Here is a 24,041-nt window from a genome sequence, read left to right on the forward strand (position 1 = left end):
CACATCTAACATCTTCGAGGAAGACGACTAGGATGATGATTGACAAAGGGAAGCCATAAACTTGCACCATATGAAAGGACTCCCAAGATATTCACACTATAACTTTGAATACTTCAAGGAAATTGTTGTAAGTTTCCCTTCTCAAGAAAATTGAAGAGTTAATTTTCCAAGTTAGTTTAATGAAGTATGATGATTGACAAAGGGAAGCCATAAACTTGCACCATATGAAAGGACTCCCAAGATATTCACACTATAACTTCGAATACTTCAAGGAAATTGTTGTAAGTTTCCCTTCTCAAGAAAATTGAAGAGTTAATTTTCCAAGTTAGTTTAATGAAGTCTTCATTCATGGCTTTCATGAATGAATATGAAATTGAGAAAGACAATCTCTTCAATACATGGCTTATACAAAGAAAAATCATAGAAACTCATCACAGAAAAAAATACATTATCAAAGTAAGTAAACCTAATATATTTAACTAAGTTCTTAATTGTGTTTTTTTTTTTTTAATTTCAGACCTTTTTTAATCTCAGAATTCCGTGCAAGCAATTAAACATCAAGAATTTTAAATGTAAGAGAAAAAAACGAAAGGATACATTATTTTGGGAGCTTGATAAATCATTGAAGGATATTATTTTATAATGGCCATCAGATTTTACAGCAAAACTACAAAGCCCGCCATGCATGTTATTATATATTTAATAATACGTTGTACACAGCCAAACTAATTCAACGGCTGAGATCATTTCATTTTATATAAATTAAAAATACGACTCATGCCCGTATGAGTAACGCAAACGTACGCAATATAACAAATTACAAAAAGATTAACGAGAGTCTATAAACAGAAAAATTACTTTGATCTTTTTGGTTCAATGCAACATAAAATATTATAAAAATCCAGCTTCCTCCCCAACAAGAGAGTTACAGAGAGAGAGAGAGAGGCAAATTAAAATCTCTAACCATTATAAAAGCTCAATTAATATCCTCCTTAATCTGCAATATCTACTTATCAATCATTTCTCTTAATCTCTCTCTCTCCCCATTTCCTTTCCTTCTTCTCTTCTCTTAAAGATCCACAAATATGATTTCTGCGGGCACATTACGCACTATCGTCGGAATAGTCGGCAATGTCATTGCTTTAGGACTCTTCCTCTCTCCATTGTAAGTCATGGCATCACATAAGTTTTCAAAATTGGATCTGGCTAGAAACTTGAGCAGCTAATCCCTTCTTTTTAAGTATTAAGAAAAAATACTATCATAATTTTCTTAATTATTTTTATCATATTATTTTCTATTTTATATGATTATTATTGAATTTTACTTCTCTTTTGGATTTAGGCCAACATTTATTAGGATATGGAAGAAAAAATCAGTAGATGAGTTCTCAGTTATACCGTATGTAGCGACGCTTTTAAATTGCATGTTGTGGATGTTATATGGGCTACCTATTGTGCACCCAAACAGTACTCTAGTTCTCACCATAAATTGCGCTGGGGCTGCCATAGAGATTTGCTACGTCATCCTCTACCTAGTCTTCTCTAATGGGCCAAAGCGATTTAAGGCCATGCTTCTCTTCCTAGGTGACTTGGTATTCGTCGCCGTTGTCGCTGTTATTGTGCTCATCGTTTTTCACACGCATGAACGCCGCTCTCTTGTTGTCGGTATCCTATGTGTCATCTTCTGCATCATAATGTATCTCGCTCCTCTCTCCGTCATGGTACGTAGATCAGCTTTTGCACATACATAAATATTAATTGCATGGACATGCATGAAATTTTACTGATGTTGTAGTGTTATTTTATGTGGTGCAGAAAATGGTTATCCAAACGAAGAGCGTGGAGTACATGCCTCTCTCCTTATCGGTTGCTTCATTTCTTAATGGGCTTTGTTGGACCATCTATGCTCTTATCCGCTTTGATCTATACATTACAGTAAATAAAATCTCTCTCACTTTATTTTTTTTCATTAAAACACTAATTGATCATGCAATGCTGAATAATCTGAGAAAACTACTTTAGTAATTTTTATGATGTCTTTACTTTTTTGTTGCAGATTCCCAATGTTCTTGGCTTATTATTTTCCATAACTCAATTAGTATTACAAGCATTATACTATAAGTCGACCAAGAGACAAATAGCTGAGAGGAAGTTGAAGGGAGAAGTGGGGCTCACTGATGTTGTCATCGATGATAGCGTGAAGGTGTCACCAATTGTATCTTCTCCTAAAATCGAAGAGCCAACAACAAATAGTGAATAAATAAGAAAAGACTTTTGGTGTGAGGTTTTTCATTTTTTTTTTCATATTCATCCAAATGTAAAGTTGTTTGATTGTGAAGCGTTTGTTAATCCCATTAAAAAAAATTGTAATTTTTTCAAGTTAATTCTTAATTATTATTTTTGTCATTGTTTTGTTCATTAATGTTTTGGACATGTCATTGTTGGTTATATACTAGTTTTCATTTGTTTAATAGAGAACTTATGTGTTAGAACCTAAATTGTTCGTGTATTACCCCCAAACTTTGTTAAAAATATTGTGTGAAGGGAAGAAATTGTTCTAGTGGAGCATTGGTCTTCTCTAAATGAGCTGAGATCGAGGAAGTTTTCAAGATTGATTATCGTCCCAAGTTTTATGTTTGTTCCTTCTCTGGCTGAACAAATTACTAAGAAGATCATTGCAAATGATTAAATATTAGTCTTTTAAAAATGTATTAATGAGATAATTTATAAGTAAACATTTGTTAATTTCTGATGGAATAATTATTTGAGGGGGCTTGTTGATGTTGAATTAACTAATGAACAAGTTGCTTGTCAGGATTTTTTGGATGAGGGGTCGGCCATGAATTTGTTGATGTCGGCCGAGGAGATATAAAGGTTGGTCGAGTTATACCGTGAAACGTATGGCTGAACTCAGCCAACCCTTTGCATAAAAAAAAAAAACAATTAATATGGAGCGGATGACTAAAGTTAGGCAAGAGATTGTTAAGAGATTAAAAATTGAGATCAACTAAGTGACTTCCATGTGTATTACTTCGTTTACTCCCTCTTCAGCTAAATGTTATATTAATCTACTTGAGAAGCCCTTGAGTGATATAAATGATAATTTAATGCTTGTAGCATCTTCAAAGGAAGATCACTGGAATGATGACAGACAAAAGAAAGTTGCAAAGTTGCCCCACATAAGAAGATTTCAAGATATTCACACTACACTTCTAATTCGTCAAAGGAATTGTTGAAAGCTTCCCACCAATGGATAGTTGAGGAGTTAATTTTTCAAGTTAGTTTTAATAAGTTAGCATCGATGGTTTTCATTGATGAACTTGAAATTAAGAAAGGCAATCTCTTCAATAGCTGGCTTAGAGTAGGAAAATCATTGAAGCTTATCCAGAAGTCGCAAGCCTTAATGTCAAAGTCACTTTAAGCAAGAGATGCATGGAGTCTATTAGATCGAGCTAGTTCTCATTGAGAAATGAGCTTGTATTAAAATATTTATTGATAATGACAAGATTCCCCATGAAGTGGGGTACAATCTCCCTCAACAATCTTTTCTTAGTTCATTTCTCTCATATGAAAAGTGGAATAAAAGTATTCCTAAGTTGCCATTTATGAAGAAGATTATGCGACTATCTTTGAATTATGGATTTAATGAATATAACATCAATAATTCAAAAACTAAAAGAAAATAAATTTAATTCAAATTTTAAGGTTTTAAGAAGATCTTCAATTAATGTTTATAGGACCTACTTCGAGTATGCCACCTTACCTTTTGCTAAAAGCTAAATTTAAGACCCTTTAATTTGGATCCCCTTTATGCTTCCATGGTTTCTACTCTTAACCCTCTTCCACTCTCAAAATATTTCCAACCAACTTTCTTTGTTAGTTATAGTGGCAGCTTTGATTAAGAGTAATAAGGCCTTCATTTCCATCATGCATAAGTCAAGAGTAAAAAATGATGATTCTGGATATCCATTTCACTTAGCTTCAATTTATTATCAAGCTTCTTACAAAATTTTCATCATGAAAAAAGGGTACCTCCTCTAGAACACTTAAATAAATACCAATAGTCAAAGAAGAAATAAAGTCAAAAGGATAAATGGGTTCTTTAACCCACTTGAAGTGTAATCGACTTATTATCATTACCAACTTGTTGGACACTCATCAATAACTTAAATCATGGTATTGCTAACTCATTAACAAATTTTTGCATCGATATTTCTTTCGAAGTCACTCAATTATTAAAGATGATGTTCGATGTATCCTAGAAGTCATAAGCCCTAACATATTCACATGCCATGTAAATGTCAATGTGATGTTCATTATGACTACACTAATCATACAATTAATAAAATTAAGGAAGGTTAGGATCGTCATAATTTTATTAGATTAGCACATAGTGTGTGATTTAGAGTGACATATTTGCACATGCCACCAATGTCATATTCAAGGCATAGTCTCATAGTAACCTTTAAAGTATTGATCTGTGGCACAAGCAAAGGGATGACGTGACTTATTCTGGTTGGTCTATGGACGGTGTTCGGCGTCAGTACAAAATAATTTTTCCTATTCTTATAATATTCTACCTGAAGTATAAAGATGGATAGATTCACAAACTAACATCAAATTGACTGCCCATAGACAAATGATTTAGCTAAGGCTTTTTGAAGAAATTTATCTAGCTACCCATGTAAGTAGTGTAAGAAACAGGGAAGAGAAGATGGACAGAGCAAAACAGAAAGAAGAGAAAGAGAAATTGTTGTATTCTAATAATGCTAAAAGGTTGGAAATACACATATATATAGACTATAAGTGAATAGAAGACAGGACATAGATGGTGATGTGGACATTTCATTAACATGTCCCCTCAAACTAAGCATTCATCAATTGAATGGTTAGTTTGTGCCATAGGTTAGTGAAGTGAGCTAGATAGAAAGGTTTAGTGAGAATGTCAGCTGTTTGATTGGTAGAATTTATGTGAATGATGTTGATTTTATCAGAGTTAAGATGTTGACGAATAAAGTGATAATCATTCTCAGTGTGTTTTGTTCTTGCTTGAAAAACTAGGTTTTTAGATAGAGCAATAGTAAAGATATTATCACAGTGAACAATTGTTGGAGAGTACTGGTAGATCTGAAGTTCTTGAACAAGACGACTAAGCCATAGTATATCTGAAGTAGTCGATGAGAGTGATCGATACTCAGCTCCATTAGATGATTTGGCAGCTGTAACTTGCTTTTTGACGGACCAAAATATGAGTTTGTTTCCCATGAATGTGCATAAACTGGAAATCGATTTCCGGCCAATCAAGTCCGATGCCCAGTTCGCATCAGCATAAACTCTGAGCTGAAGATCGCCTATGGTGAAAGGAAGACCGAAGGAAATAGTGCCTTTGATGTAGTGTAGGAGATGTTTGAGTGCTTCAAAGTCTTGATTGGTTGGAGCTTGAATATGTTGGCAGATATAATTAGTGGCAAAAGCGATGTATGGTTGAGGGATTGATAGGTATGTAGTGAGCCAGCGAGTTGGCAGTAGAGTTTAGAATCGAAAAAAGGTTGAATGGAGCTGGAGCAGTCGCTGGTCTTCAGTGGTCGGTGCGGGCTTACAGTCTGTGAATCCTGTAGATTGTAGCAGCTTTGTGGCGTAGTGAGTATGATTGAGAAAAAGCCTGAATTTGTACGAAGAACTTTATGCCGAGGAATAAGGAAATTTGACCTAGTTGTTTGAAAGCAAATTGAAACTGCAGTTTGTTGAGAAGAGATTGAATTTTTGGTTGATTGTTTCCTTTGACTAGAATGTCATCAACATAAATTAGTATGTAAATTTGAATATTGTTGCGTTGAACTAGAAGTAAAGAAGGGTCAGAATGACTGAACCCAAAGCCAAGGTTGAGAAGAAAGTTGGTAAACTTCTGGAACCATTACTGAGGTGCTTATTGGAGACCATATATAGATTTTTGAAGTTTGCAAACCAGGTGTGGAGATTGATCGTCCACAAATCCAGGAGGTTGTCACATATAAATATCATCAAGAAGATCTCCATGGAGGAAGGCATTGGACACATCCAATTGAAGCATTGGCCAGTTACGGTGAAGCGCTAAAGTGAGAAGAACATGAATTACTGGCATTCTGGCAACGGGACTAAAGGTTTTTGTGTAATTGACGCCTAGTTGTTGATTGTATCCTTAAGCCACGAGACGAGCTTTGTATAGATCTACTTGACCATTATGGAGACATTTTGTTTTAAATGCCCATTTACAACCAAGAATGGGTTTATTGGGAGGAGGAGGCACCAGAGACCAGGTGCCTTGATGTTGAAGAGCTTGAAACTCCTCAAACATGGAAGTACGCTAGTGTTGGAATTTGACAGCTTTTGAGTAAGTTGTGGGAGTGATAGGAGATTTAGTGGTGGCCGAGAGAGTGAAAATGTGATTGGATTTGGAAATACCTTATTTAAGATGAGTTTGCATAGGGTGAGTAGGAATGTATGTGGAGGAATTCGGGATACTGATAGAAGTGGAGAAAGGACTGGTATGAGAGGGTGTGGAGGAGAGAGAACTCGACAAGTTGGTATCAGGTATAGGAGGAACCATGATAGGCATGCTAGTTGGTGCAGGCATAGTGGTAGGAATGGAGGAAGGGATAAGAGGTGAAGGTGAAGTATAGGAGTTGTTGACCAGAGAAGAGTACACAAAAATGATTTGGGAAGATTTGAAAGGAAAGATATTTTTGTGAAACACGACATGTTGAGAGAGATGAGTTTTACCAGTGATCGTGTTGTAACACCGATATCCTTTATGATCCAATGAGTACCCTATGAAAATGCATTCCTGAGAGCGAGGAGATAGTTTATCGGAGGCATATGGTTGCAATCAAGGAAAGCAAAGACACCCAAAAACTCTAAGATGGGAATATGTTGGGGGCTTGCCGTGAAGTAGTTGATATGGAGTCTGATGAGAAATGATTTTTGAAGGGAGACCATTTACAAGATAATTTGCTATGGTTATTGCCTCAGCCCAGGATTTGTTGGGAAGGTTAGAAGCATGTAAGAGAGTATGAGTAAGATCGAGAAGATACCTATGTTTTTGTTCGGCGGTGTCGTTTTGTTCTAGAGTATGTAAGAAACGGAGAAGGGCAGATGGCAGGGGCAGAACCAGCCTTAATTTTCAGCGGGGGCGGGGGGGTGGTCGGGCAAACTTATAAGTAAAATATAGAGATCTTTTTTCATTTTTTTTTTTCAATTCATCCAAATGTAAAGTTTGATTTGATTGTGAAGCGTTTGTTAATCCCATTAAAAAAAATTGTTAATTTTTTCAAGTTAATTCTTAATTATTATTTTTGTCATTGTTTTGTTCATTAATGTTTTGACATGTCATTGTTGGTTATAACTAGTTTTCATTTGTTTAATAGAGAACTTATGTGTTAGAAACCAAATTGTTCGTGTATTACCCCCAAACTTTGTTAAAAATATTGTGTGAAGGGAAGAATATTGTCTAGTGGAGCATTGGTCTTCTCTAAATGAGCTGAGATCGAGGAAGTTTTCAAGATGATTATCGTCCCAAGTTTTATGTTTGTTCCTCTCTCTGGCTGAACAAATTACTAAGAGATCATTGCAAATGATTAAATATTAGTCTTTTAAAAATGTATTAATGAGATAATTTATAAGAAAACATTTGTTAATTTCTGATGGAATAATTATTTGAGGGGGCTTGTTGATGTTGAATTACTAATGAACAAGTTGCTTGTCAGGATTTTGGAATGAGGGTCGGCCATGGATTTGTTGATGTCCGCCGAGGAAGATATAAAGGTTGGCGAAGTAAATACCGTGAAACGTATGGCTGAACTCAGCCAACCCTTTGCATAAAAAAAAAAATCAATTAATAGGAGGATGACTAAAGTTAGGCAAGAGATTGTTAAGAGATTAAAAATTAGAGATCAACTAAGTGACTTCCATGTGTATTACTTCGTTACTCCCTCTTCAGCTAAATGTTATATTAATCTACTTGAGAAGCCCTTGAGTGATATAAATATAATTTAATGCTTGTAGCATCTTCAAAGGAAGATCACTGGAATGATGACAGAACAAAAGAAAGTTGCAAAGTTCCCCACAATAAGAAGATTTCAGATATTCACACTACACTTCTAATCGTCAAAGGAATTGTTGAAAGCTTCCCACCAATGGATAGTTGAGGATTAATTTTTCAAGTTAGTTTTAATAAGTTAGCATCGATGGTTTTCATTGATGAACTTGAAATTAAGAAAGGCAATCTCTTCAATAGCTGGCTTAGAGTAGAAAATCATTGAAGCTTATCCAGAAGTCGCAAACCTTAATGTCAAAGTCACTTTAAGCAAGAGATGCATGGAGTCTATTAGATCGAGCTAGTTCTCATGAAGAAATGAGCTTGTATTAAAATATTTATGATAATGACAAGATTCCCATGAAGTGGGGTACAATCTCACCTCAACAATCTTTCTTAGTTCATTTCTCTCATATGAAAAGTGGAATAAAAGTATTCCTAAGTTGCCTCATGAAGAAGATATAGCGACTATCTTTGAATTATGGATTTAATGAATATACATCAATAATTCAAAAACTAAAAGAAAATAAATTTAATTCAAATTTTAAGGTTTAAGAAGATCTTCAATTAATGTTTATAGACTACTTCGAGTATGCCACCTTACCTTTTGCTAAAAGCTAAATTTAAGACCCTTTAATTTGGATCCCCTTTATGTTCCATGGTTTCTACTCTTAACCCTCTTCCACTCTCAAAATATTTCCAAACAACTTTCTTTGTTAGTTATAGTGGCAGTTTTGATTAAGAGTAACAAGGCCTTCATTTCCATCATGCATAAGTCAAGAGTAAAAAATGATGATTCTGGATATCCATTTCACTTAGCTTCAATTTATTATCAAGCTTCTTACAAAATTTCATCATGAAAAAAGGGTACCTCCTCTAGAAACACTTAAATAAAATACCAATTAGTCAAAGAAGAAATAAAGTCAAAAGGTAAATGGGTTCTTTAACCCACTTGAAGTGATATCGACTTATTATCATTACCAACTTGTTGGACACTCATCAATAACTTAAATCATGGTATTGCTAACTCATTAACAAATTTTGCATCGATATTTTTCGAAGTCACTCAATTATTAAAGATGATGTTCATGTATCCTAGAAGTCATTAGCCCTAACATATTCACATGCCATGTAAATGTCAATGTGATGTTTCATTATGACTACACTAATCATACAATTAATAAAATTAAGGAAGGTTAGGATCGTCATAATTTTATTAGATTAGCACATAGCGTGTTGATTTAGAGTGACATATTTGCACTGCCACAAATGTCATATTCAAGGCATAGTCTCATAGTAACCTTAAAGTATTGATCTGTCGCACAGCAAAAGGGATGAACGTGACTTATTTCTGGTTGGTCTCTGGACGGTGTTTCGGCGTCAGTACAAAATAATTTTCCTATTCTTATAATATTCTACACTGAAGTATAAAGATGGATAGATTCACAAACTAACATCAAATTGATCTGCCCATAGACAAAATGATTTAGCTAAGGCTTTTTGAAGAAATTTACTCTAGCTACCATGTAAGTAGTGTAAGAAACAGGGAAGAGAAGAATGGACGGAGCAAACATATTTTCTATTTTATAAGATTATTATTGAATTTTACTTCTCTTTTGGGTTTAGGCCAACATTTATTAGGATATGGAAGAAAAAATCAGTAGATGAGTTCTCAGTTATACCGTATGTAGCGACGCTTTTAAATTGCATGTTGTGGATGTTATATGGGCTACCTATTGTGCACCCAAACAGTACTCTAGTTCTCACCATAAATTGTGCTGGGGCAGCCATAGAGATTTGCTACGTCATCCTCTACCTAGTCTTCTCTAATGGGCCGAAGCGATTTAAGGCCATGCTTCTCTTCCTAGGTGACTTGGTATTCGTCGCCATTGTCGCTGTTATTGTGCTCATCGTTTTTCACACGCATGAACGCCGCTCTCTTGTTGTTGGTATCCTATGTGTCATCTTCTGCATCATAATGTATCTCGCTCCTCTCTCCGTCATGGTACGTAGATCAGCTCGTGCACATACATAAATATTAATTGCATGGACATGCATGGATTTTTACTGATGTTAAAGTGTTATTTTATGTGGTGCAGAAAATGGTTATCCAAACGAAGAGCGTGGAGTACATGCCGCTCTCCTTATCGGTTGCTTCATTTCTTAATGGGCTTTGTTGGACCATCTATGCTCTTATCCGCTTTGATCTATACATTACAGTAAATAAAATCTCTCTCACTTTATTTTTTTTCATTAAAACACTAATTGATCATGCAATGCTGAATAATCTGAGAAAACTACTTTAGTAATTTTTTTAATGACTTTAATTTTTTGTTGCAGATTCCCAATGTTCTTGGCCTATTATTTTCCATAACTCAATTAGTATTACAAGCATTATACTATAAGTCGACCAAGAGACAAATAGCTGAGAGGAAGTTGAAGGGAGAAGTGGGGCTCACTGATGTTGTCATCGATGATAGCGTGAAGGTGTCACCCATCGTATCTTCCCCTAAAATCGAAGGGCCAACAACAAATAGTGAATAAATAAGAAAAGACTTTTGGTGTGAGGTTTTTTTTTTTTTTTTCATATTCATCCAAATGTAAAGTTGTTTGATTGTGAAGAGTTTGTTAATCCCATTAAAACAAAAAGAAAAAAGAAAAATTGTATTTTTTTTCAAGTTAATTTTTAATTATTTGTTTTGTCATTGTTTTGTTCATTTATGTTTTGGACATGGCATTGTTGGTTGTATACTAGTTTTCATTTGTTTAATAGAGAACTTATGTGTTGGAATCTAAATTGTTCGTGTATTACTCCCAAACTTTGTTAAAAATATTGTGTGAAGGGAAGAATTTTTTCTAGTGGAGCATTGGTCTTCTCTAAATGAGCTTTAATTTTCAAGATTGATTAACTAAACTCCACCTCTAACTCACTATTTATAGCTTTAGGAATGAGCTTGGGGTTCCATAAGCTTAGATACTTATGGGAATTAAATAATTAGTTATAAAATCTCTTGATTAACTATTTTCATGCATGCTTGATTAATATTAGATTTCAAGCAATCAATTAAATTTTGACTTCTAACTACAACATGCAATACTGAACAAGATTAACATCTTGGGAAGATGAAGAGAGAGGGTTGTCCTTCGACAAAGAGAAGGAAGAAAAAGTGAGAATTGAGAATTTAGAGAATATATGAAGAAGGTACTTAGGATCCGCTTATTTTGGCAAAGCCTCTAGATGATGGGCATTCCTCTTCCTTGACCATGATAATCAAAGAATCATCACGTCCTAAGTTTCATGTTTGTTCCTCCTCTTACTAAACTAATTACTAAGAAGATCATTGCAAATGATTAAATATTATTAGTCTTTTAAAAATGTATTAATGAGATAATTTATAAGTAAAAATTTGTTAATTTTTAGTGGAATTAATTATTAAAGGAGGGAGCTTCTCGATGTTGAATTAGCTGATGAACAAGTTACTTGTCAAGAGTTTTTGGATGAGGGGTCGGCCATGAAGATGTTGATGCCAGCCGAGGAAATATAAAGGTTGGTCGAGTTTATATCGGGGAGCTTATGACTAAGCTCTGCCAACCCTTCGCAAAAAAAAAATCAATTAATATGATCAAGAGGAGGACTAAAGTTAGGCAAGAGATTGTTAAGAGATCAAAAATTAAGATCAACTAAATGACTTCCATGTGTATTACTTCGTCTACTCCGGCCCTCTTCAGCTAAATGTTATATTAATCTGCTTGAGAAGTTATTAAGTGAGGAGTTAATTTCAAGTTAGTTTTAATAAGTCAACATTGATGGTTTTCATTGATGAACATGAAATTAAGAGAGGCAATCACTTCAATAGGTTGCTTAGACTAGAAAATCATTGAAGCTTATCCAGAAATCGCTAACTTTAATGTGGAAGTCACTTCAAGCAAGAAATGCATGGAGTCTACTAGATCGAGCTAGTTCTTATCAAGCAATGAGCTTGTATTAAAATACTTATTGATAATGACAAGATTCCCCGTGAAGCGGGGTTACAATCTCCCTCAACAATTTAATTTTCTTAGTTCATTTCTCTCATATGAAAAGTGAAATAAAAGTAGTCCTCGGTTGTCATTTATGAAGAAGATTATGCGACTATCTCTGATTTATGAATTTGATGAATATAACATCAATAATTCAAAAACTAAAAGAAAATAAATTTAACTCAAATTTTAAAGTTCTAAGAAGATCTACATTTAATGTTGATAGGACCTGCTTCGAGTATGCCACCTTTCTTTTTGTTAAAAGTTAAATTTAAGGATATAGTCACATAATCTCTCAAATTTAAGACCCTTTGGATCCCCGTTATGCTTCCATGGTTTCTACTCTTAACCATCTTCCACTCTCAAATTATTTTGAACCAACTTTCTTCATTAGTTATGGTGGCAGCCTTGATTAAGAGTAATAAGGCATTCATTGCCATCATGCATAAGTCAGAGTAAAAAAATATCGATTGTGAATATCCATTTAACTTAGCTTCAATTTGTCCTTAAGCTTCTTACCATATTTGCATCATGAAGAAATTGTACCTCCTCTAAATGGTCTCTTCTAGGACACTTAAATAAATATCAATAGTCAAAGAAGAAATAAAGACAAATATAAATGTGTACTTTAACCCACTAGAAGTGTAATCGACTCATTATCATTACCAACTTGTTGTCCACTCATCACTAAGTTAAATCATGGAATCACTAACTCATTCACTAATTTTTGCACCGTTATTTCTTTTAAAGTCATCCAATTATCAAAGATGATGCTCGATGTATCTAGAAGTCATTAGTCTTACCCTATTCACATGCCATGTAAATGTTAATGTGATGTTCGCCATGACTACACTAATCATATAATTAATAAAATTAAGGAAGGTTAGGATCGTCATAATTTTATTAGATTAGCACATAGTGTGTGATTTAGAGTGACATATTTGCACATGTCACCAATGTCATATTCAAGGCATAGTCTTATAGTAACATTTAAATTCGCTTCACCCTACCAAAGTCAATTGGCCTTTCGAGAATTGGGGTATATAAAAATATCATTGGGCATATTGATCCTCCTTGTAACCTATGTCATAAAACCAAATGTCATTAACTGACTAAAATGTAATTGAATCATTGTCATTGTCAACTCATTTGTCACTAATCCATAAGTAAATTGTCGCATTACTAACTCATTAACTAATTATTGCACCGATATTCCTTTCAAAGTCATCCGATTGCTAAAGATGATATTCAATATATATCTCCCATGAGCCATTAGCACTGCCATTCTTATACCATTCTATCTAAAGTATAAAGATGGATAGATTCAGAAATATAATTAACATCAAATTGACTACCCATAGATAAATGATTTATCTAAGGCTTTAAGAAGAAATTTATTTAGCTTCCCTTGTAAGTAGTAAATTGTAAAATGCATTAAAAAAAGTCGTAGATGATGCTCGATGATCTTATATGCTTGAGATTATGACAGAAAAATATATTATCGAAATAATTAAGTAAACCTAATATAATTAATTAAAAACTTGATTGTGTGTGTGTGTTTTTTTTCAAAATTTCATACTTGAAAACAAATACCATTCATACAAGCAATTAAACGTCAAGAATTTTAAATGTTAAAAAAAATGGAAAGGATATATTATTTAAGTAATTTGGCAGTTTGTAAATCATGGGAAGGCTATTATTTTATTCACCTAATGGCCGTCAGATTTTAGAGCATGACTACATAAGTTGTACACGCCCAAACAAATTCAACGGCTGAGACCATTTTATTTTATATAAATTATAAATTTGACTCATGCCCGTGTGGGTAACGCAAACGTACGCAATATAATAAACTATAAAAAGCTCAATAAGAGTTTATAAACAGATAAATTACTTTTAATATTTTTGGTTCAACGCTGTGTAAAATATTATAAAACTTCAGCTTCCTCCTCAACCATGCAGAGTTAGAGAGAGAGAGAGATAAATTAAAAATTTCATCCATTATAAAAGCTCAATTAATATCCTCCTTAATCTGCAATATCCACTTATCAATCATTTCTCTTAATTTCTCTCTCTGCATTTCATTTCCTTCCTCTCTTTTTTTAAAGATCCACAACTATGATTTCTGCGGACACATTGCGCACTGTTGTCGGAATAGTCGGCAATGTCATCGCTTTAGGACTCTTCTTCTCTCCATTGTAAGTCATGGCATCACATAATTTTTCAAAATTAAACCTAGTTCAAAATAGGAGAAGCTAGTCCTTTCTTTTTTATTATTAAGAAAAAAAATTTCTCTTGATATTTAATTATTATTATCATTTTTTCTATTTTATATGATTATTAATGAATTTTACTTGTGTTTTGGGTTTAGGCCAACATTTATAAGGATATGGAAGAAAAAATCAGTCGAGGAGTTCTCAGTTATACCTTATGTAGCGACGCTTCTAAATTGCATGTTGTGGATGTTATACGGGCTACCCATTGTGCACCCAAACAGTACTCTAGTTCTCACCATAAATTGTGCTGGGACCGCCATAGAGATTTGCTATGTCATCCTCTACATAGTCTTCTCTAATGGGCCGAAGCGACTTAAGGCCTTGCTACTCTTTCTTGGTGACTTGGCATTCGTCGCCGTTGTCGCTATTATCGTGCTCATCTTCTTTCACACACATGACCGACGCTCTCTTGTTGTCGGTATCCTATGTGTCATCTTCTGCATCATGATGTATCTTGCTCCTCTCTCCGTCATGGTATGTAACGCCGTGCACATACATAAATATTTTTTGCATAGACATGCATGCATTTTTATTGATGTTTTGGTGCTATTTTCTGTGGTGCAGAAAATGGTTATACAAACGAAGAGCGTGGAGTATATGCCTCTCTCCTTATCGGTTGCATCATTTCTTAATGGGCTTTGTTGGACCATTTATGCTCTTATCCGTTTTGATCTATACATTACGGTAAATAAAATCTCTCACTTTAATTTTCTTCATTAAAGCATCATTTGATCACACAATGTTGATAATCTGAGAAAACTATTTAATTAATTTATGTAATGGATTTAATTTGTTGTTGCAGATTCCCAATGGTCTTGGCCTATTATTTTCCATAACTCAATTAGTATTACATGCATTATACTATAAGTCGACCAAGAGACAAATAGCTGAGAGAAAGTTGAAGGGAGAAGTGGGGCTCACCGATGTTGTCATCGATGATAGAGTGAAGGAGTCGCCAATCATATCTTCTCATAAAATCGAAGGGCCAACAAATACTGAATAAATAAGAAAGACTTTTGGTGTGAGGGTTTTTTTTTTCATATTCATCCAAATGTAAAGTTATTTGATTGGAACCAAAATTGTTCATGTACACACCCAAACTTTGCTAAAAATATTGTGTGAAGAGAGTAGAGACAGGCCAAGAAAATTTTCTAGTGGAGCTTTGATCTTCTCTAAATGAGCTTTAATTTTCAAGATTGCTTAACCTAAACTCCACCTCTAACTCTCTATTTATTTCTTTGGACATGACTTTGGGTTTTCATGGACTTAGATACTTATGGATAATCAAGGAAACATTGCCTCCCATGTTACCCAACCCTTCGCAAAGACTATTTCGTTTAATATGGAGCTGAGGACTAAAGTTAGGGAAGAGAATGTTGAGAGATGAAAAGTTGAGATCACCTAAGTGAATTCCATGAGTATTACTTCTTCTACTCCCTCTTTAGGCAAATGTTATATTAATTTGCTTGAGAAACCCTATAGTGATATAAATGATAATTTACTGCTTCTAGCATCTTTAAGGAAGATCACTGGAATGATGATTGACAAAGAAAAGTCACAAATTTTCCCCTTACAAGAAGATTTTCAAGATATTTACACTATAACTTTCAATTCATCAAAGAAATTATTGAAAGTTTCCCTCCTGTGGATAGTTGAGGAGTTAATTTTTCAAGTTACTTTTATGAAGTCGGCATAGATGGCTTTCAAGGATGAATAGGAAATTGAGAAAGGCAATCTCTTCAATAGCTGGCTTAGACCACTACAGGAAAAACGTCATTTTCCGGCAGACATTTTCGCCGGAAAATTGGCCAAAATCCGTCGGAAAGTAGCATTTCCGGCGGATTTTCGGCGGAAATATTTCCGCCGGTTTAACGCGCGTCGTTAAAGATCTTCCGGCGTTAAATAATACGCCGGAAACATTTCCGGCATATTTCCGACGGATTTTCCGCTGGAAAAAATTGACGGCGGATTTTTTTTCCGCCGGAAAGTAAAGAAAATTCAAAAAAAAAAAAATCCAAAGCTAATCGGCCCGCCTAGCCAGCCCGCCGTGCACCATTCTCCGCTCCGGTCTAGTAGCCCATCCGCCAGCAGTGAGCACGCCCGCCGCCCGCCCGCGTGAGATCTCGCCGCGTCCCGCCCCCGCGTGAATGACTTCGGCGGTGTTCAAACCCCGCCCACTCCGAAGATAAAGCTTGCCAGCGCCGGCCATCTACCATCTATTCCTTAAACCAAAGTCTCTTTTAACTTGGACTTTTTTTTATTTACCTTATAACTGATAAAAATATTATTTTTTTAATTAGTTAATTAAATTAGTAAATTTAATTTAACAAAATCTATTTAATTAAATTAGTTAGTTAATCTTTATTTCAATTAAAAAATTTAATTTTACAATGAATTATTAAATTAGTTAATTTAATTTAACAATAAATTATTAATTATTTAAACTTAATTTAACAAAATAAATAATTATAAAAAATTATTATAATTTAAGTTTTAATTTAAATCATTTAATTTTTCTTATTAAATAATTAAATTATAATTTAAGTTATTTTTATAATTTAATTTGTTAATAAGTATTAAAATATAACTTAATTTTTTTAAATCCGCCGGAAATTTTGTTGGAAAAAATCCGTCGGAAAACCAGTCAAAAAATGTGTCGGAAATTTGACAAAAAAAATCCGTCGGAAATCCGCCGGAAATTCCGCCGGAATTTGTGATTAATTTATTTCCGCCGGAAATTACGTCGGAAATGAGCTGTTTTCCTGTAGTGGAATAGAAAAATCATTTGCCAACTTTAGTGTCGAAGTCACTTCAAGCAAGAAATACATGGAGTCTACTAGATCAAGCTAGTTCTTATCAAGCAATGAGCTTGTATTAAAATACTTATTGATAATGATAAGATTCCCCTTAAAGTGGGGTCAATCTCGCTCTGCAATCTTTTCATTTCTCTCATCTAAAAAGTGGAATACAAGTTGTCCACAGTTCTCATTTATGAAGAAGATTATGCAACTATCCCCGATTTATGGATTTAAATAATATAACATCAATAATTTAAAAACTAAAAGAAAATAAATTTAAATTCAAATTTAAAGTTATAAGAAGATGGGCATTTAATGTTTTGATAGTACGTGCTTCGAGTATGTCACCTTTCCTTTGGCTAGAGAGATTATTCTGTGCGGTGTCCAAATGCGTCCGAAGGCTAATCCGGATGCACCACGTCACCCAATGCACTATGCATAGGGTGATGTGGCGCATCCGGATTGGCCTTCAGATGCATCCAGACACCACACATAATCCTTTAGCTAAAAGTTGAATTTAAGACCCTTTGGATCCTCTTTTTTTCGCTGCCATGGTCTCTACATACTCTTAACCATCTTGCACTCTCAAACTATCATCCAACCAATTATGGATGCATCTTTGATTAAGAGCAATAAAGCCTTCGTTGCCATCATGCATAAGCCAAAGAAAAAAAAAATGTTGATTTTGAATATCAATCTCACTTGGTTTTAATTTTTCTTTGAGCTTCTTAACCAAATTTGCATCATGAAGAAAGGCAAGTACCCTAACATGATTCTAAAGGATGATACATATTGTTACATGAATAGTTCTATCTTGGCTTATGATGGCTTTCCACTCCATACAAATTTGGTTGACATAATGACATTCTTTGGAGTTATCCCACACAACTCATTTACAGGCATCATGTCACTAGAGAATATATATAAAAGAAGAAGATATAATGAAATATTTAAACAAATATGATTTTCTCAAATACTCTACATAATTCAGAAGTCTAAATATGGCTTAGGTAAATGAATATGATATCCACACTACTAATAAATCAGGCCATTGCGTTCCAGAGTCAAACCCAACAGTCATGAATGAAATGTCGAATGTGTGGAGTAGGCGATTAGGGCAAGGAATAAAAAGAAGTAATTAGTGAGGTTTTAACGGTGATTAAATCTGTTGCTTATTTCTCCCTATAGTAGTTTTTTTTTTTAAATCAATTTTTTTGTGGTGGCTTGATTAGACAAATTTTGTTATTTCACTAAAACAAAATACAAAATTTTGAGGACTAGATTAACCTTGTCACCTCGAAAATCCTTTAACTAAATTTCTCAGACTTAGAGATCATATAATATGAATATTTGATATTAGTTTACTTAGAGATTTGGACATATTCTAAGGCAATTTGGTTGGTTTAGAACATTAGAAAAAAAAAATATGGTTTATACATGCCAAAGAGTACGTAGTGCCATAGCCTATATGCATGCCTAGATTTTCAACACACCTAAGTTTTGTTGCACAACCTACAATAAACAAAAAAGACACTTCCACACAAGAAAACAATCATTTATGCTAAAAATAATTTTGAGATAAGCTCTCTCCTCCACAATATAGGCACATCCTCTAAATTTTCTCCTATAGAACACTTAAATAGATGTCAATAGTCAAAGAAGAAAAAAAAAAGTCACACAAATAAATAGATTTTTTAACCCACTAAAAGTGTAATCGGCTCATCATCATTACCAACTTGTTGGCCACTCATCAATAAGTGAAATCATGGAATCGCTAATTTATTGACTAATATTTTTACCAACATTTCTTTCAAAGTCATCCAATTACTAAAGATGATGTTCGATGTATCCCACCTACCCTATTCACATGCCATGTAAATGCCAATGTGATGTACGTCGTGAGTACACTAATCAATCATACAATTAATAAAATTAAGCAATGTAAGGAATCATCATAATTTTATTAGATTAGCACATATTGTGAAATTTTGTGTGACATATTTGCAAATGCCGCCATTGTCGTATTCAAGGCATAGACATATAGCAACCCCTTTAAATTCACTTCACTCTACTAGAGTCTATTGGCCTTTCAAGAATTGGGGTATAAAAAATTATCATGGACCATATTGATCATCCTTGTAGCCGATGTCATCATAGGCGGAATTAATGGAGGGCCTAGGGGGGCACGTGCTTCCCTCAAAAAAAAATCCTTTAGGCTCTCACTCTCTCTTTCCATCTCTCTTCTACAGATCTTCTCTCTCTCTCTCTCTCTCTCTCTCTCTCACTCTCTCTCATTGTGGAACAATTATTACGTCCTCTGACCGGATGTAGAGCTACATTCGGCCGTCAATAACATGTCGCCACATGCTCTTACTCTTTACCGCGCGGACCGATGACTTGACCTGGACCGGAACCCGGGATTGCTATGTTCGTGATTTTCTCGGTATTGCTCGATATTTGCTCAGTATTGCTAGGTATTGCTTTGCAAAAATGAGAAATACCGCTCTGTGAATACCAATACCATGCAAATACCGAGTTGTACTGAGTTTTTCTACAACTCGGTACAACTCGGTATTGCTAGGGATTTGCTTGGTATTGCTAGGTATTTGCTCGGTATTGCTAGAAAAAACTCGGTACAACTCGGTATTTGCTCGGTATGGCTAGGTATTTGCTCGGTATCGCTCGGTATTGGTTATTGCGAAGCAAAATCGAGCAATACCTAGCAATACCGAGCAATCTTGGGTCCGTTCCGAGTCAGGTTGTCGGGCGCGCGGTAAATAATGAAAACGCGTGGCTACTAGATGCCGAACGTAGAGTTGCGTACGTTCACCGGACCAAATAAAAGTTCCTCACTGTGAGATTATTTTTCTCTCCTCATCTTCACATTACTAGTTTTTTTTACTCTAAATTTTATTTTATAGGAGATTTATGTAATTAAATCCAATAAATTATGTTAGAGAAGAATTATAATAATTAAATTTAAATCAAGTAGCTTAAAATATGCTTATTATAAATTTTTATATATTTTAATATACTTTTATAATAATAAGATGCTGTTTTTTTATATATTTATTACTCGTTGTAAAATATTTTTAGTTATATTTTTATTTAAATTATATTTGAAAATATAAGATAGAAGAATAATTGAAATATATTAGTATGATAATATATAGTTTAAATAAATTTGTGTTGAAATTAATTTAGATGAGCATGACAATATTTTTTTTTTCATTATCATAAAATTTATCTTCTTATAATTAAAATAATAATCATAAATTAAAACCATATGTCAATTTCAGGCTAAAATAAAAAAGCTGAGGGTATTTTTAAAGTCAAAATTTTGTGTCCTCGCAGATAAAAAATTTTGGCTCCGCCAATGAATGTGATCTACCCAGATGTCATATACCCAAATGTCATTAACTCACTAAAAGTGTAATTGAATCATTATCATTACAAACTTGTTGACCGCTCATCATTAAGTTAAGTCATGGAATCGCTAACCCATTAACTAATTTTTGCACTGATATTTCTTTCAAAGTCATCTAATCTCTAAAGATGATGTTCGATGTCTCCCATGAACCATTAGCCCTACCCTATTCTTATACCATTTTACTCAAAGTATAAATATTGATAGATTCACAAATTGACTAGCCAAAGACAAATGATTTAGCTGAGGCTTAAAGAAGAAATTTATCTAGCTTCTCTTGAAAGCAATAAATTGCAAAATCTTATATGCTTCAGATTATGACAGAAAAATACATTATCAAAATAGTTAAACCTAATATATTTAACTAAATACTTCATTTTGCATTTTTTTTTTGTAATCTCGAAATTTTGTGCTTCTAGAAAAATATCATATATGCAATCAAAACGAAAAAAACGAAAGGATACATACATTATTTAAGTAATTTGAAGCTTGATCAAACATGGGAAAACTATTATTTTATTCATTCGCCTATTGGCCGTAAGATTTTAGAGCATTATTATATATTTAATAATAAGTTGTGCACGGCCAAACTAAATCAACGGCTGAGACCATTTAGTTTTATATAAATTATAAATATGACTCATGCCCGTGTGAGTGACGCAAACGTACACAATATAATAAATCACAAAAAGCTCAACGAGAGTCTTTAAACAGAGAAATTTCTTTTTGATATTTTTTGGTTCAAAGCTGTGTACAAAATTATAAAATTTCAGCTTCCTCCTCAACCACCCAGAGTTAGAGAGAGAGGGGTAAATTAAAAATTCCATCCATTATAAAAGCTCAATTAATATCTTCCTTAATATGCAATATCCACTAATCAATCATCTCTCTCTCTCAACGTTTCATTTCCTTCTTCTCTTCTTTTAAAGATCCATAACTATGATTTCTGCGGACACATTACGCACTGTTGTTGGAATTGTCGGCAATGTCATCGCTTTAGGACTCTTCTTCTCGCCATTGTAAGTCATAACATCACAAAATTTCAAATATTGGATCAAGCTAGAAACTAGAGCAACTAATTCTTTCTTTTTAATTATACGTATAAAAAATACTTTCTTAATTTTGTGATTATTACTATCATATTTGTTTTCTATTTTATAGAATTATTATTTAATTTTATTTCTCTTGTTTTGGGTTTAGGCCAACATTTATAAGGATATGGAAGAAAAAATAAGTGGAGGAGTTCTCAGTTATACCTTATGTAGCGACGCTTCTAAATTGCATGTTGTGGATGTTGTACGGGTTGCCCATTGTGCACCCAAATAGTACCCTAGTTCTCACCATAAATTGTGCTGGGACTGCCATAGAGATTTGCTATGTCATCCTCTACCTAGTCTTCTCTGACGGGCCAAAGAGACTTAAGGCCCTATTGCTCTTCTTTGGTGACTTGGCCTTCGTCGTTGTTGTCGCTATTATCGTGCTCATCTTCTTCCACACGCATGACCGCCGCTCTCTTATTGTGGGTATCCTATGTGTCATCTTCTGCATCATAATGTATCTTGCTCCTCTCTCCGTCATGGTATGTAGATCAAGCTATAGACACACATAAATATTAATTGCATGGAAATGTATACATTTTTACTGATCTTTCAGTTTTATTTTGTGTGGTACAGAAAATGGTGATACAAACGAAGAGCGTGGAATACATGCCTCTCTCCATATCGGTTGCATCATTTCTTAATGGGCTTTGTTGGACCATCTATGCTCTTATCCGCTTTGATCTATACATTACGGTAATTAAAACCTCTCTCACTTTAATTTTCTTCATTAAACACTAATTGATCATGCAATGCTGAGTAATCTGAGAAAACTATTCAATTAATTTTTATAACGACTTTAATTATTTGTTGCAGATTCCCAATGGACTTGGCCTATTGTTTTCCATAACTCAATTAGTATTGCATGCATTATACTATAAGTCGACCAAGAGGCAAATAGTTGAGAGAAAGTTGAAGGGAGAAGTGGGGCTCACTGATGTTGTCGTCGATGATAGCGTGAAGGAGTCGCCAGTCATATCTTCCCATAAAATCGAAGCGCCAACTAACAATGAATAAACAAGAAAGGCATTTGGTGTGAGTTTTTTTTTTTCATATTCATTCAAATGTAAAGTTATTTGATTGTGAAGAGCCTTTTAATCCCATCAAAAAATGTATTTTTTCAAGTTAATTCTTAATTATTATTTTCTTCCATGTTTTGTTCTTTTTTTTTTTGGGGCATGCATAATCTTTCTTGCATCAATTGCATTAAAGCTTAGTTGACCTTTAAAATTATGTTTTCATTTGAAGGAGACGAAGTTAGACCTAAGGGCCAATTTGGGACGACTGCATTGTTTGATAAAGTTGATTTTAAAATTGTTATGAAGAAAGCAACTTCGTTCTTGTTGTTGCAGAAAGCATATTTTACCTTTAAATTTTTTAAAGAGTATTGAAAAATAGCAAAAAACAAAAAAGCTAAATAAAATTGTGGTTGATGTCTGAAAAAGCAAAGCGGTCATCCTAAACAAATCTTGAGTCCCACTAAGTCATTTGTACGGGTATCTTGGTTGATCAGAGGCCGTTCATCACCGTGATTTCCATCTTCATCTCCACCATGATGCATCATTCGCTCGACTATACTTGGTTGATCCGAGGCCGCTCGTCAACTCAAAAGCTTATTTCAAATAGGTAGATGCTCCTTAAGTCAATCTATCCTGGTGACTTTCAATCATCCATGATTACTCCATTATTAATTTTCCAACATTTATAATTCTAAAACTCAATTGCTCTATCAAAATCACTTTTCATCCTTCCCCCAATTTCCCCTAAAGCGCTGGATGAATAGGAAGCTGCTTTCAATTTTCTAAACCTCTGATCAACTTTTGTTCTCTTCTGTTTTTGTAACCGAGCATATTAAAGTTTAAAAAAAAAATTGCGCAAATATTCTGACTCAAATTTAATCAGAACAGCTTTAGTAAGATTTATCTTCGAAGCATTTGGTATCCAAGGAACAATTATTACGTCCTCCGACCTGATGTAGAGGTACGTTCGGCAGTCAATAACATGTCGTCACGTGCTCTTACTCTTTACCGCGCGGCCCGACGACTTGACCCGGAGCGGAACCCGGGAATGCTATGTTCGCGATTTTCTCGGTATTGCTCGGTATTGCTTTACAAAAACGAGAAATACCGCTCTGTGAAGACCAAAACTATACAAATACCGGGTTGTACCGAGTTTTTCTACAACTCGGTACAACTCGGTATTTGCACGGTATTGGTCTTCACAGAGCGATATTTCTCATTTTTGCAAAGCAATACCTAGCAAATACCGAGCAATACCGAGAAAATCGCGAACATAGCATTCCCGGGTTCCGCTCCGGGTCAAGTCGTCGGGCCGCGCGGTAAAGAGTAAGAG

At 34.2% G+C, this 24,041-nt stretch overlaps 3 protein-coding genes and 1 pseudogene across 3 annotated transcripts; all 4 read left to right on the plus strand.

Annotated features, from left to right (window-relative positions):
• The first annotated feature begins 1,085 nt into the window (after nucleotides 1-1,085).
• Nucleotides 1,086-2,260, plus strand: LOC110116692 (bidirectional sugar transporter SWEET4-like). The gene is made up of 4 exons (XM_020850384.2): nucleotides 1,086-1,165; nucleotides 1,343-1,721; nucleotides 1,816-1,935; nucleotides 2,057-2,260. Exons 1-4 carry the CDS (start codon nucleotides 1,086-1,088, stop codon nucleotides 2,258-2,260), a joined length of 783 nt encoding a protein of 260 aa, XP_020706043.1.
• Nucleotides 2,261-6,240: 3,980 nt separating this feature from the next.
• On the plus strand, nucleotides 6,241-10,615 carry LOC110116685 (bidirectional sugar transporter SWEET4-like). Its single transcript, XM_020850373.2, has 4 exons — nucleotides 6,241-6,338; nucleotides 9,698-10,076; nucleotides 10,171-10,290; nucleotides 10,412-10,615. Exons 1-4 carry the CDS (start codon nucleotides 6,241-6,243, stop codon nucleotides 10,613-10,615), a joined length of 801 nt encoding a protein of 266 aa, XP_020706032.1.
• A 3,594-nt stretch (nucleotides 10,616-14,209) lies between these two features.
• Nucleotides 14,210-15,370, plus strand: LOC110116676 (bidirectional sugar transporter SWEET4-like). Its single transcript, XM_020850361.1, has 4 exons — nucleotides 14,210-14,289; nucleotides 14,463-14,841; nucleotides 14,932-15,051; nucleotides 15,170-15,370. Exons 1-4 carry the CDS (start codon nucleotides 14,210-14,212, stop codon nucleotides 15,368-15,370), a joined length of 780 nt encoding a protein of 259 aa, XP_020706020.1.
• A 6,161-nt stretch (nucleotides 15,371-21,531) lies between these two features.
• Nucleotides 21,532-22,706, plus strand: LOC110116669 (annotated as a pseudogene).
• Nucleotides 22,707-24,041: the final 1,335 nt, after the last annotated feature.

The sequence above is a fragment of the Dendrobium catenatum genome, unplaced genomic scaffold (assembly GCF_001605985.2).
Source record: "Dendrobium catenatum unplaced genomic scaffold, ASM160598v2 fragScaff_scaffold_1679, whole genome shotgun sequence".
NCBI lineage: Eukaryota > Viridiplantae > Streptophyta > Magnoliopsida > Asparagales > Orchidaceae > Dendrobium > Dendrobium catenatum.

What these genes read in the sequence shown, in the direction of transcription:
- LOC110116692 (XM_020850384.2), top strand. Translation starts at nt 1,086, where the DNA reads ATGATTTCTGCGGGCACATTACGCACTATCGTCGGAATAGTCGGCAAT. An exon ending in GGACTCTTCCTCTCTCCATT is followed by an intron (nt 1,166 to 1,342) that starts GTAAGTCATGGC and finishes TTTTGGATTTAG; the next exon opens with GCCAACATTTATTAGGATAT. An exon ending in TCGCTCCTCTCTCCGTCATG is followed by an intron (nt 1,722 to 1,815) that starts GTACGTAGATCA and finishes TATGTGGTGCAG; the next exon opens with AAAATGGTTATCCAAACGAA.
- LOC110116685 (XM_020850373.2), top strand. Translation starts at nt 6,241, where the DNA reads ATGCCCATTTACAACCAAGAATGGGTTTATTGGGAGGAGGAGGCACCA. An exon ending in GAAACTCCTCAAACATGGAA is followed by an intron (nt 6,339 to 9,697) that starts GTACGCTAGTGT and finishes TTTTGGGTTTAG; the next exon opens with GCCAACATTTATTAGGATAT. An exon ending in GCTTTGATCTATACATTACA is followed by an intron (nt 10,291 to 10,411) that starts GTAAATAAAATC and finishes TTTTTGTTGCAG; the next exon opens with ATTCCCAATGTTCTTGGCCT.
- LOC110116676 (XM_020850361.1), top strand. Translation starts at nt 14,210, where the DNA reads ATGATTTCTGCGGACACATTGCGCACTGTTGTCGGAATAGTCGGCAAT. An exon ending in TTGCTCCTCTCTCCGTCATG is followed by an intron (nt 14,842 to 14,931) that starts GTATGTAACGCC and finishes TCTGTGGTGCAG; the next exon opens with AAAATGGTTATACAAACGAA. An exon ending in GTTTTGATCTATACATTACG is followed by an intron (nt 15,052 to 15,169) that starts GTAAATAAAATC and finishes TTGTTGTTGCAG; the next exon opens with ATTCCCAATGGTCTTGGCCT.